The following is a 14,018-nucleotide window of genomic DNA, read 5'->3' as shown; positions in this document are numbered from 1 at the left end:
ACGCTGGTGTCAGCTTATGCTTTAGCAACGGATCGATCATTGCACAAGTCAGCACCGACGAAACATTCACCAATTCTACTGGGATCGCACAATTGAAAACGTACAGTCGCTAGGAGAAAAATTTCGAAATAAAAACTAAAGCAGTTGAACAAATCAACTGGCACTGATTCACCATTTCAAGCTAAATAAATCATCTGTGCAAGAAAACATTGTTCTACAGTATGAAAATGATATGCAAGTATATGACAAATGAGTGTAATTTGAGAAACAATTATTTCCTGTCAAACATATGGATATTAGTTTTACTTAAGAAATTTCATTACTTGAAAAACAAATTTTCATGTAAACAACTTTGCATCATAAGAAATGAAGAACAATTCAGTCTAAAAAATGTTTTTGCAATTAAGTTTAACAAATAACAATTTTCAAAAAAAACTCATTGAACGGCAAAAATTATAACTAATGCAAAACTTCAGAGCACTAAACCCACATCTTGAGCCCCCCTTGAGCATCAAGAACAATGCATCAAATAATAATAGTAGAATAAAAATAGAACAAATAAACTTTTACACGATCACGACGGCATTTTTTACACAAAAATGTAAATTTTCATTGACTATTGTTTATGCAGTGGCACGATATGACGGGCAAAAAAATGTTTCACGGAAACAATGTCATGACAACAGAAACTTGCGATTCCGGTTACTCATGACCGCAGCAAATTCCATCAATTTAATTGTAGTCAAAAACTATCATTTGATGCAATTTAATAAAGCAATAACATAAAGCAGCTATTACGCAGTACTTTTGATAAGTTTAAATTGTTATATAAATAAAAAAACAAATATTTTTAAATTTTATTTTAAAAATTACATAAAGAATGGGCAGGTGGGCAAAAAAAAACAAAAACATTTGTGTCCATTTATTTCAAAATTCGAGCACTCCATAACTTTTTTTTCATAAACTACTCAAAAAACACTGCAGAAGCATAATTAAGAATTTTTCAAGTATGATTCACTTGTACCTAAAATAAATATATCAGTATATTGCTAATTTATTTGAATTCTTTGCATACAGCAGTGATATTTTCGACTGCACAATGGTTTTTCTGTTGGACATGTTAAACAGTCAAGTGCAGGAGCAAATGGATATCCACTTGCACGAGCTCTAAATTGGAAAAGAAAAAAAATTAATTACTAAAACATATATTCTAAAACCAAAAAAAATAATAAGTATACTTTGTTGAATATGCGCAGACAGCGAAATAACCAGATTCAGATCCATGGTTTAAATGTTCGCATTTAGATAGGCCGCAACCAAGTGCGTTCGCTTCAAACCAAGCAAATTGCTTAAAATTCACACATCCGTTAGCAATAGAACAGGAACCAGTATATCTGTCGTAATATTTCCCTTCATTGTAAAAGGCTCGAACAACATCATCTACAGTTGGCATTTCTTTGTGTACAGAATAAGCAATTCCATAAGTGGTAAACATGCTCATTGTGCAAGATGATGCCACTCCCTCTGCATATTCGCTCAATTCTTCACTGTAAGTTGTCTTAAAAGTATATATATATTTTTTTACACTAATATGATCTTTTACACTGTTGAATAATCGAAATATTTTCAACAAGGAAAAGAGAAAAAAAACGTACCAAACATTGTAAATTTCCACCTCCAACGAGACTTCTGTAATAATTATGTAGTTCAATAACGTTACTTTGATTTTTAGGAGAACCAAATAGCAGCCTCTCAGCTAAATGAAAAGAATTTCATATTTGTTAAAAATATAATTTTAAAATCCATTTTAAAAATCCTCAATAAAAGCTGTACTTTTTTTAAATAAAGTAAATTTCAGAAATTAATATACATTCAAATTTTCATAAAAACAACTTTCAAAGAAAATTATATTACCAGATTGAATGCACTGATTTGTTAAGAGAAACAGAATTGTGCTTAAAATCGTTTCAACTTTCATTCTGCATTTGATTGTTAATAAACTGCAATGGAGCAGTGTCGCCGGTTTAAATTACATCAGTGCAGTGTGCTTTGTGATGCTTTTCTGTATTATTTCTCAGCAGATGTTTTAAACAGTTTCTGATATTAGCTGCTTAACATGCTCTTCAAATATTCAACAACTGCAAGAATGTCTATGAAAATAATTAATCAGCCGTAAAGGAAGCGCTCCATATTTCTATTTTAGGGCTATTTTTAAATTCAATATCATAAAATGGTGAAAATTTGCAAACTAAAATTTCGTATTGTCAAATATTTTACATGTCCTGGCTATCTTGGCCAAATTTTTAATTAGTGTTAAGTAATCACTACTTTTAATTGGAATTCAGACGTTGCTTTGTAGTGACTGACGTTTTCTCTAAAGTTCTGGTTATTTTTAATATTATTATTACAACAATATGAGAAATTTCAAACTGATCCGCTAGTCATCTGTAGAAATCATGAAATATGAGTATCATGCAGAATTCACAAATAAAAATGCAAGAAATCTACTATATTTGAAGCATTGGAAGGATTTGTCAAAATGTAAAACATGCGAGCATGTCATCAAACTGAAAGCACTGCTTGGAAGATTGAAAATTTTTCCTGTGTACGCATCTGAATGTATTTTCTAGAAAATTTAAAATTTTGTTTAAAACAAAGTATTCAAAGAATGAAAATTAGCATTTCCCATTTCCAAATATCATATTTCAATTACTGTTGTTTTTGCATAATTTGGAGCTTTTGCATTTGTGCTATCTGAGCAATAAAAATGTTTATGCAAAATTAGCAACTGAGAAATGACAAGATCTCTCAATTAGCACAAATATATTCATTTTGAAAGGAAATATGTAATTTAAAAGAATCCATTTTTCATGCATTCTTATTCCTTGCTGTTTTTTCATGAAGATCAGCTTTTTCCACGTTAAATAAGTATGTGTGCAAATAAATAGTTTATTATTAAATTTAGATTGTTGACCATGGATTATCAACTTGTTCAAATAATTTGCCTGTTGATCATGATGGCAAAAGAAAAAGATGCAAAGAATACTTAAACTGGCGGTCGTTTATGGAAACAGTTCTCTCAGGTCTGCAAATATAATTACGAGAAGCTTTCTTAACTCACTTGAAAATTGCTTTACGTCAATTGTGCCTTTATAAACGTAAAATTTTCACTGAGAAGTAACGACATGTTTGTTTTATTTTAATTAAGCTGAAAATTTTGCATAATCAATAATTCTCGCTTTTCAAACACGCCAAAGAACATCCACTATTTTAAAAGAATAAGCGTTCTTTGTGATAGTAATATCTTCTTATTTTGTTTATTCAGCACAGCTGATTTCAGTATTGCACCATGTGGTGGCTTTTTTCTGGCAATTAATTGGAAAAATTTTTGCAAAAAATTTAAGAGGAAGAAAAGCACCCATCTTTAATAAATATTTACAATATTCTGTTTGTATTTCACTCATTTAATTTTTCACTGAACAAAAAATTTCTATATAAAATAGCTTGTTTTCAAAGAGAAATTAAAAATGAGTATTCACATGTTCACTAGCGTTGTTACTTGTTTTATTCTATTTGTGGTAAGTATAATTTGCGGTATGTTTTCTAAAATATGAAACTTTTTTAAATTTAAAATAGGGTACTAATGGCTGGAAATGTGGAGGAAAAGATCCTAGTTTAGAGCATGCAGCAAAAGATTACCTCTCACGAGGAAATAGCGAACTTAATTTTCCATGGACTGTTTTGATTGAACGAAATATACTAGGATTCAAAAGTGTACGTTGTCTTGGAAGTTTAATACCATCCGGAAATGACAATCAAACAAATCTTGTTGTTACATCAGCCAACTGTTTCTGGTCTAAGTTAGTCTTTGCTTTTATTGCTTACAGTAATTAATAATAATAATATAATATAACAGTAAGTAAAATTAGATATTTTACGTTGGTATACTCTGTTTCATACAGTGATGTTCAATAAAAGTAAAATTAAGTACCAAAAATGTTCATAATTTAATAATTCTAGGTTACTTGGCATGTATATTTCAAAAGACTACTATTCAGTTGTAGCTGGAGTGGACAAATCATACAGTCAATTTACGAAGGTACAGCACGTGCCGATTTTAAAAATTACTGTTATACCGGTTCCGGGTAAGTCTTAATATGCATCATCATGGAAGTTCATAAAGATTATTTCTAATTTTATATGATTATACATGCACATCTACGCATTACATGTGCATGTCTGAAATGAAATGGACATAGTAAAAATAATAAAAATTTTTAATGCACACGTTGAATACATTTTTATTTCATTATTTAAATTTTTTACGCTTAAATTGCTTCGTTAGTTAGTAAAAATTTTAAGGGCCGATCATCCATTTCACTTACTTTTAGCATATGACTCTGCGAACAATCGAGGATTTGCAGTTTTGCACTTAAAAAAGCCAGTAATGTTTACAGAAAAATCATATCCTCCTTGTCTTCCAAGGCGTTCAGTTTCGGATGCCTCGATAAGAAACAAACGTTGTTCATTACCAATATTCAGAAAAGATTCAACAATTAGCAGACAAATTATTAGAGTTTTATCAACAGCGGAATGTGAGTGGCTTTTAGAGGGAAATTTTTATGACCTTCTTCAATACTGTGGAATCGGATCCACTGAAAAGAATCTGCTAGTAAGCACTCTCATGAACAATATTTTTTCATTTTCTACCTTTAGCTTTTCCTCTAGAAACTTGGAAGTCCTCTTGTTTGCTTGGAAGACACAAGTTGGGTGCTGTATGGAATCTATTCATCGCTTCCTTCTTTCTCAAAACTACATCAATATTATGAAAACAATATTTTGTTGAATTTTCAAAATTTAATTGGTTTCAAGTATACTAAAAAAGGCTACGAATTTTCTATTGAAGGTAGAGATGATTCTGAGGAAACCTTGGATGAGGATAGTGCGACTGATAAAAATGCAAATGTGAAAGAAGACGAACAAATTTCGACAGAATTTTTCGATCAATGGAAACCAAACAACAAAAAGCAGGAAGAGCAGGAAACAGAAATAAATCCAGGATCTTCTCATGAAATGATGCTATCTTCTGCTGAAAGTCAGGGTGTTGATGAAGTTACCTTATTATTGCCTCAAGAAAAAGGAAATGAAACTGAAGATTATACTTTAAATATTTCAAGTAAGCTGCATTTATGAATTTTTAAACTTGAATTTAACTTTTCTAATTTGATTGTAGCAATGAATAATTTATCAGAAATAAATGTTGAAGCAGATGAAGAAATTGAAGAATCTGAGGAAATTGAAGTGGTAAGTAAATACTGTTATGAAAGTTCATAAATAAGGATAAAAATGATGAGCATATTTTGATTGCTAACTTTTTAACTGCTTTAAAGAACCTGAAGCATTTAATAAAGTACCAATACATGATTTGTCGATGTAATTAAAGCACAACAATGAAAATAAAAATGCCGTAATAATTTATATGTAATGTTCTATTATGCTTTAGACCGAAACAGAATCGTGTGTTAATGAAGTATTTAAACATGTGAAAGAAACAGATGATGGAAATTTCATTCACAAAGCTCCTTGGATGGTATTTATTGTTGATAGAACAGACCCAAAACCTAAAATTGCTTGCTCTGGAAGTTTGTTGAAAACACTCTCTTCTAATCACTCAGATGTGATATTGAGCGCTGCGCAGTGCGTTTGGTCAAAGTAATTGTTCGAATAATTTTCTTATTAATTTTTTATTATTTTCATTTCACTCTAAATAGTTTGAAATATGCATCCTTACAAAAGTAATAGTTTAATTTTATTTAGATCAGTAAGTCGATTTGGAGTACTTGCACATAAATCTCTGTCATCTGAAAGTTATACTTCTGACAGTAAATTTGAATACAGAACATTAAAAAAGATACTTACACGCCCAATGTTAGCAAATCATGATCAAAAGCTTATGGTGCTCGGGGTTTCAATTTTAAAATTGGACAAACCTTTTGTGTTTAAAAAATCCCTATCCCCTGTCAGTGCCATTACTGAGAAATATTCCTTGCAAGAAACAGATTCATGTTACGCATCTGGATTGGATATCAATGGAAATGCAGCGCAATATCAAATTAAAATATTAACAGATGAAGAGTGTAAAAGAATAACACTGAACGAATTTTACGAAGGAAGTGAAATGTGCGTTGCTGACCAGAAAGCAATTCAATTGGTAAGTGAAGAAAGTATTCAAATTTTATTCATTCCTTATAAGCATTTAATAATAATAATAATAATAAGATATACATATGTTTAATTATAAGTTAGAATTTGTAAAATATCTAAATATATAACAAATTTCTGTAAAACTTTTCAAATCACCGTCATGAAAAATGGGCAGCTACTTTTTTGTTATTCTCTATTTTGATGGTTACATGTTTTAAAAGTATATAATGAGAAATATAAACGATGCGTTTGTAAAAGATTTACTTTTTTATTTCCGTTCAGCCTACTGGTTCACCGTTAATGTGCCAATATAACGGCAACTGGTATTTGTATGGTATATTCATGACGAAGCTACAAAAAGCTAAATCTGATGGTCTGGCTTCAAAATTAGGAAATGAAGAAGCAGGAATTTCTGTTTATTTAAAATTGATTGACAACCTACGTTTTATGAACAATTCAATTCGAACGTTATCGCAGGTTTAATTGTACTAAATTGCACTGAATAAAACATTGCAAATTAGACATAAGCACTTTTGATGAAGTAAAAAGTGAACTAGTTATTGATTTTTAGCTGCAAATCAATTTGCTAATCTTCGTTCATTTCTACTGTTAATTAAATATAACTATTTTGAATTCATCTAACTCAGTGCTCCCTAAACTTCTTCCTTCGTTACCCATAACTGCTTATCAATATGTTGCTTCAATGCAGGTAAAGCACAAATTGCAGGCGAAAGATGTAAGTCAGGTGAAAGTGGATCATTAAAAAATCTGAAGCAAACAATATTTCTGATATGTTGTTTTTAATTTAAGCATCTGCAAAGCCCTAAACAATTTCACAATTATTCGCTGAAAATATTTCCCACGCAACTCCTAGCTAATGAGTTCGAATCTTTTCCTTGCATTTTCACATTCATTTAATTTCGGCAGCATGTCAAGGTTCTGCAGAATAAGCCAATCATGCTTCAAAATATTTAATACTGTACACTTCAAGCAAATCACGTTTCTTTTGCTCTTGGAGGAACGCTTTTCTTTCGTTGCGAAGCGCCTAAAAACGTTCCAGAAACTTTCCTGCAGATAGCCATCTACTGCAGTATAAAACAGTACTGTTTCACGAATAGAACTCATGTCAGCACAGAGCTGTTCGAAAAGATGGGTATTCTTTTCCGTCCCTTTCACATAACTAACTACTTTAACAATTTTCTTAAACAGCACGTCCAACTTCGCAGGCAATGATTTCGATGCAAGCGCTTCGCGATAGACAAAACGATGGATACATGTGGCCTGAGGAGCCCTTTCTTTAACACGTGCTTAGAACCAAGATCTTGAGCCCAGCATTGCTGGAGGTCCATCTGTTAAGACGCCAACAAGGTTACTCCAACTTAGTTCGTGTCTCATAAAATAAGCTGATATAAGATCTATGACATCGTACGCTGTAGTTGTCGTTTCAAAATACTGACAAAAAAAGAAATTCTTCTTTCATCCTGCCGTCAAAAATGTATCTGCAATAAACCAGCAACTGGGCGTTCAGAGATGCATCTGTCGTTTCATCAAGTTCAATTGAGAATAATGGAAATGTTTCATTTTTTCTATGCACTAAGCATGCAAAGCGGCGAAAATATCAGCGATTCTACGCTGGATTGTATTGTTGAATATTGAAATGATACGGATCTTCTGGACAGCATCTTCACCCAATAACGAAAGTACAATTTCTTTGGTACATGGTAAAATTGGTTCCTCGGAAACTGTATGTGGCTTTTTCTTTTAAGCTACCAAGTAAGCAACTTTGTATGATGCTAGAATCAAGTTCTTTCGTTTCTCCGTAGATAGCACCAGTAGCATCCAGCTTCTGCCGCTTCAAATTTTTAGCTTTCTGTTCAAAGTAAGCTCTATCTTCCTCTTTCAAGATTGGATGGCATCTCATCATTTGTAGTTTCAGTTCAGCTAAATAATAATTCAAAAACACGCCGTCTGTAAGATTGCCTGAACCAATTCTGCTTGCTATCTCACTGCTCTTATTCCTTGCTCAAATTGAACAAATTAAATCTCATCGCACACCTAATCATTGATTATGTATAAACAACTTTACAGTCCACTACAAAGGAGATCTTCAAGTTCGAATCAGAAAAATTTCCAACAACCACTATTTATTGTAAATTTCAGCACACAACACAGTTTTTTATTTTACAATTAATCTAAAAATTATTAAATTTTTATTCAACACATGAGCGCATATGAATTTGAGTTATCTATTAATTAACTGTTAAAGAGCAAAAATCTAGCAACAGTAATAAAATGTGTGCATATTTTAAAAATCAAAAAAAGTTTTTAAAAATTTATTTGAACATGTAATTTCTTTTATTGAAAAGCCTTAATGATAAATGCAGGAATTACATTCAGTTATTAAAAAACTTTTTTAACTGCAATATACCATTCATAGTTGTTTTTTGATTATCTTGAAAATCTAATTATTCAACAGTACTTTGCACTGCCGCCACGTCAAGACATCAATATATTCTGATTTTTATTTGTAAATTAGTTGTTCATCTTATTTTTTTTCAATTTGACAATCAACAAAAGTCAGACAATCTACACTGTTGAATATAAATGCTTTAAAAATATTTCATCGGTAAATATATATTGTGTGTTTATAGCACTTTATCAATAATTGCACAAACAACTTATTTGTTCATAGATTGTTTACTTGCACGCAATGTCTCACTTCAGCATTCAGTTTTTCTTTCAATATAACTCTATTGCATGCAGGACTTTGCGACCTCATCAGATGGTTGTAATGTTCACGTCTGGCATTTAAATTAAAAGCATTTTAGTTAAGAATAAGCATACTTTATTTCAAATAATTGGGCATATTTTAAATTTGAAGAAAAATTACTGTAACACTGATATTTGATATTAAACTGACCTACCAGTAATGTTGCTTGATGCAAATAATGAACGTACTGAAAAATATAATTAATTTGATTAAAGCTGTAAAACTGAAAACGTACTAATTTGAATTTCTGATACATATAAGTTTCATATAACTAATGTTACATAACTAAGAAAAATTACTAAAATGAAATTGAAGACCACAAGCAATTTTTGTAATAGAATAACGTTTTCTTCAATGAATTGGGGTAAAGTTACAGATGCAAATTGAATTGTTTGTGAATCATTTGTTTTATTTCAAATTTTGGAATTTTCCCTTCTTTGCTAAACTATCACTGAAAACATACCCAGCAAAAATGCATTTTTGAAAAATGTTAAGAATCTTTCAAGTATGGTTCACTTGTACCTAAAATAAATATATCAGTATATTGCTAATTTATTTGAATTCTTTGCATACAGCAGTGATATTTTCGACTGCACAATGGTTTTTCTGTTGGACATGTTAAACAGTCAAGTGCAGGAGCAAATGGATATCCACTTGCACGAGCTCTAAATTAGAAAAGAAAAAAAATTAATTATTGAAACATATATTCTAAAACCAAAAAAAAATAATAAGTATACTTTGTTGAATATGCGCAGACAGCGAAATAACCAGATTCAGATCCGTGGTTCAAATGTTCGCATTTAGATAGGCCGCAACCAAGTGCGTTCGCTTCAAACCAAGCAAATTGCTTAAAATTCACACATCCGTTAGCAATAGAACAGGAACCAGTATATCTGTCGTAATATTTCCCTTCATTGTAAAAAGCTCGAACAACATCATCTACAGTTGGCATTTCTTTGTGTACAGAATAAGCAATTCCATAAGTGGTAAACATGCTCATAGTGCAAGATGATGCCACTCCCTCTGCATATTCGCTCAATTCTTCACTGTAAGTTGTCTTAAAAGTATATATATTTTTTTACACTAATATGATTGTTTACACTGTTGAATAATCTAAATATTTTCAACAAGGGAAAGAGAAAAAAAAACGTACCAAACATTGTAAATTTCCACCTCCAACGAGACTTCTGTAATAATTATGTAGTTCAATAACGTTACTTTGATTTTTAAGAGAACCAAATAGCAGCCTCTCAGCTAAATGAAAAGAATTTCATTTTTGTTAAAAATATAATTTTAAAATCCATTTTAAAAATCCTCAATAAAAGCTGTACTTTTTTTAAATAAAGCAAATTTCAGAAATTAATATACATTCAAATATTCATAAAAACAACTTTCAAAGAAAATTATATTACCAGATTGAATGCACTGATTTGTTAAGAGAAACAGAATTGTGCTTAAAATCGTTTCAACTTTCATTCTGCACTTGATTGTTAATAAACTGCAATGGTCGCCGGTTTAAATTGCATCAGTGCAGTGTGCTTTGTGATGCTTTTCTGTATTATTTCTCAGCAGATGTTTTAAGCAGTTTCTGATATTAGCTGCTTAACATGCTCTTCAAATATTCAATAATTGCATGAATGTCTATGAAAATAATTAATCAGCCGTAAAGGAAGCGTTCCATATTTCTATTTTAGGGCTATTTTTAAATTCAATATCATAAAATGGTGAAAATTTGCAAACTAAAATTTCGTATTGTCAAATATTTTGCATGTTCTTGCATTCTCTACCAAATTTTTAATTAGTGGTAAGTAATCAATATTTTCGATTGCAAAGTTTGCTAGCCGCTGCGGTATTGTAATTGGCGTTTTCTTTGAATTTTCTGTGATTGCAGCATAATGTAAAATTTTGTACCTGATCTTATAAAAAGTACAGTTTTTAGTTTGTGATATGTGAACTTGTTAATGACAGATATTTGTATAGTATGTTTTTGATGATGTTAAAATATCTGATGTACTTAATATTGCTTCAGATATGGAAATTCGTGCTTCTTTGCATTGTCTCATTGAATTTGATATAGTCAGTGTTGATAATCAGTTCAGTTCAACAATGATTTCATGATTTGTGTTTCAAGCGTTTTTTTATGTAATTTTTTGTATTGGATAGGTTCATCGCAGTTGAATTTATATTGGAAAAATAGGGTTTTTCAATTTAGCTAGACACGTGGTTTAAAGCTATTCATTTTTTTCAGTAATGAAATTTAGTCTTTGATTTTAGTGTGGTTTATAAATTTTTGGGAGAAAATGTTTTTTATGTTGAATTCATACTGTAGAACAACGCAAATTCTGGTTTTTTCAACATTATTTGAAACCTATTAACGTTGATTAAGATTGACTGACATTTGATTACAGTGTATAATGGTTATCAATGACTGTTTTTCTTCAAGAAGCATTGAATGTAGATTGTTTTTTATTTTTATTTTATTTATTATTTTAGAACTGAAACTTACGAGAAATTCATGATATAGATTATTTATTGAATTTAATTAATTAAAAATATAATTCTATGCTTTTAACTGCACCAAGCAATTCTATAGATACTTGTCACGAAGCTTCAGTTTCAGAATCTGTGAAGTTGGCAAGGAAAGTTCCAAACTTGAATTTCTGGGATCATTTGCCACACCCGCAGCAGCCGCAGTCATAAGAGGGTTGTTGAATTCCATCTAAAATTATGGTATATTTAATCAAAAGATGTGAAAGCCTGTACTTCTTGTTGGGCAGGCGCAGTATTGGGCATCTGGTCCAGGTGCTCCTGCTGGTCCTGGCGGTCCACGTCTGCCAGGGTTTCCTTTTTTTCCTGGAGGTCCGGGCGGTCCAGCAGGTCCCGGTTCACCTCGCATTCCCGGAATTCCGTCTTTTCCACGGCGTCCGAAAGGTCCTCGCTGACCCTTTTTACCCGGTGGACCTCTGCAGCCTGGACGTCCCTTACAGAAAACACACCCAGGTAGACCTGGATCTCCAGGATATCCTGGAAATCCAATGAATCCCGGGAGTCCTTGTTTTCCAACACGTCCAGGTGGACCGGGCAACCCTGGTTTTCCACATTTCCCTGGATTTCCGGGTCGACCTTTTTGTCCCTTAATTTAGTTTGATTTTATTTCCAAACGTGAGCACTGTATTCAATGGCTTACTGGAAATCCTTTATTGCCTGGCGGACCAGGAGGTCCTTTAGGTCCTGGTGGGCATACTCGGCAGCATTTTTTCTTTTGTGCATGCATCTTGTCCATGAGTACTGATCCTGGTGGGCCAACTTCTCCTTTCATTCCTGGTTTGCCTGGTGCACCGTGCAGCCCAGACATGCCAGGAGGACCCGGTGGTCCTCTGGGACAAATGCAATCTGCTTCGCATTCACAAATTCCCATTTCCGGTTGCGACTGCCGTTTATTCCTTGATGGTTTGTTTTCAGTTAATCTGATTTCACCAATAACTTTTTCATACAAACCCTTAACCGTCATTACAGTAAGTGCAAGCAGTTATTGGTTTGGAAAGTTGCAAAAGGGAAGTCTTACTTCAAAATTGTTGAGCTGTTCATTTAGAAGATTCGATATTGCTAACTTTTTGGTAAAAAGAAATGGTGCAATAGATACTGTGAGCATGAGTGCAATCAAGCTTAGCATTATTGCTAGCATAGCCATAATATCAGTTTTAGTAGACATGGCTATGCTATGAACTGTACTAACGTTGCAGCCTGTGGATTAAATTTCTTCTCGTTTTGCAATGGTGAGGAGTATTGCACTTTGTATTGTTTTGTTTGGTGGCTGTTGTGGAAAGTTGCAGGAGAAAATTTTAAATAAATTCATTTTATAGCATCCTGTTTTGCTAAAACTGGGAAAAACTTGTCCGTTACATTTAATTTCTTTGACCTTGGAAGCATGCCCTATATCAAAGTTAGTGGTTTTCTAGCCAAAGCCAAACCAATAGCATGTGTAATGTTAAGATACAATCATTAAATCAACATTCAGAGTAGTTGACATTGCTAACATTGCAGACTTAATTCGACTACATGTGGATCAGCGTTTTTTGAAACTGTCTGATTAACGAACAGCCTAAATTTCTGTTTGCATGCAGCCTTTTGGTTTCATTGCATCGCAAATGCAACAGAACAACTGACTATATAAGATCCAATTTTATGGCTAACGTACCTGAGCTGCATTGTTCCAATAAAATGACAATATCGAAAAAAGTAATAGCAAATAAAATTTGTTTTTTAAAACATTTTATATTTTATATTATTGAAGTTAATGAAACGTTGTCTGGATTTTTTTCCACTTTTCCAAGCTTGTAATAATCTAATGATACAATATCAACTACATAGAAATGACTTTAACTTTAGAGGACATAATTCGTTGTTTTTCAGCGTTATGAGAAAAAAAAAGGAATCCACTTGAAAGCGTTTACAATTTTTAAGATTAGACATTTTAGACTATGTGTACAATTAGAGCTTGGATGAAATTCATCAAGGATAATATTGTTTTGCTTCGTGAAGAATCATTTGCAAAACATTATGCATAATCAATAACGTTACACTTTCCAAATGTTTATTTTTATTCACGATAGAGTTCAGATTAATTAATTTCAAGATATAAATCTTGATGATTTTCTTCATTTTAAGATCATTTATATGCTAAACGAATGTTTCGTAAATTGAATTGTTTTATTTGTTAATTATCAGAATACTTTATCGAAAGCGAATTCCGAATTTCTCCTGCGAAATCAGTGGTTGAATTTTAATAATGGAAAGGATTACTTTCAGACATCTCTAATAAGCATTGCAGAGTTTTCTTGCATAGCATTCAATAATTTCAATAATTTTGGATTTTATCAAGGACTTAAATATCAGTTTTCAATGAAATGAATGTTTTCTTCTGAAATAAATTCTCATATAAATTCAAAATCAGTGAATGACACCACAGTATTCAGTGCACCAATTTTCGTGGAAACGATGTTCTGCTGCAAAATTATTCAAATTTCAAATGTTTTCATCATGC

The 14,018-nt window shown here is 31.8% G+C and overlaps 3 protein-coding genes across 3 annotated transcripts; 1 reads left to right on the top strand and 2 right to left on the bottom strand.

Annotated features, from left to right (window-relative positions):
* Positions 1 to 14: 14 nt before the first annotated feature.
* Tsp_10331 (hypothetical protein) lies at positions 15 to 2,745 on the bottom strand. The gene is made up of 7 exons (XM_003372526.1): positions 2,714 to 2,745; positions 2,549 to 2,613; positions 1,716 to 1,756; positions 1,239 to 1,558; positions 1,076 to 1,167; positions 1,019 to 1,024; positions 15 to 109 (listed from the first exon to the last, which is right to left on the bottom strand). Exons 1-7 carry the CDS (start codon positions 2,743 to 2,745, stop codon positions 15 to 17), a joined length of 651 nt encoding a protein of 216 aa, XP_003372574.1.
* Positions 2,746 to 3,527: 782 nt separating this feature from the next.
* Positions 3,528 to 6,687, top strand: Tsp_10330 (sodium/potassium-transporting ATPase subunit beta-1-interacting protein 3). The gene is made up of 9 exons (XM_003372525.1): positions 3,528 to 3,578; positions 3,637 to 3,860; positions 4,021 to 4,145; positions 4,392 to 4,672; positions 4,729 to 5,176; positions 5,234 to 5,304; positions 5,504 to 5,712; positions 5,818 to 6,211; positions 6,487 to 6,687. Exons 1-9 carry the CDS (start codon positions 3,528 to 3,530, stop codon positions 6,685 to 6,687), a joined length of 2,004 nt encoding a protein of 667 aa, XP_003372573.1.
* A 170-nt stretch (positions 6,688 to 6,857) lies between these two features.
* On the bottom strand, positions 6,858 to 12,686 carry Tsp_10329 (cuticle collagen 1). Its single transcript, XM_003372524.1, has 9 exons — positions 12,540 to 12,686; positions 12,162 to 12,473; positions 11,738 to 12,107; positions 10,128 to 10,161; positions 9,712 to 10,020; positions 9,548 to 9,639; positions 9,129 to 9,161; positions 7,923 to 8,226; positions 6,858 to 6,972 (listed from the first exon to the last, which is right to left on the bottom strand). Exons 1-9 carry the CDS (start codon positions 12,684 to 12,686, stop codon positions 6,858 to 6,860), a joined length of 1,716 nt encoding a protein of 571 aa, XP_003372572.1.
* Positions 12,687 to 14,018: the final 1,332 nt, after the last annotated feature.

This window comes from Trichinella spiralis, assembly GCF_000181795.1.
Source record: "Trichinella spiralis strain ISS 195 chromosome Unknown Scfld9, whole genome shotgun sequence".
NCBI classification, from domain to species: Eukaryota; Metazoa; Nematoda; class Enoplea; order Trichinellida; family Trichinellidae; genus Trichinella; species Trichinella spiralis.
This window is presented reverse-complemented; position numbering and strand designations above follow the sequence as displayed.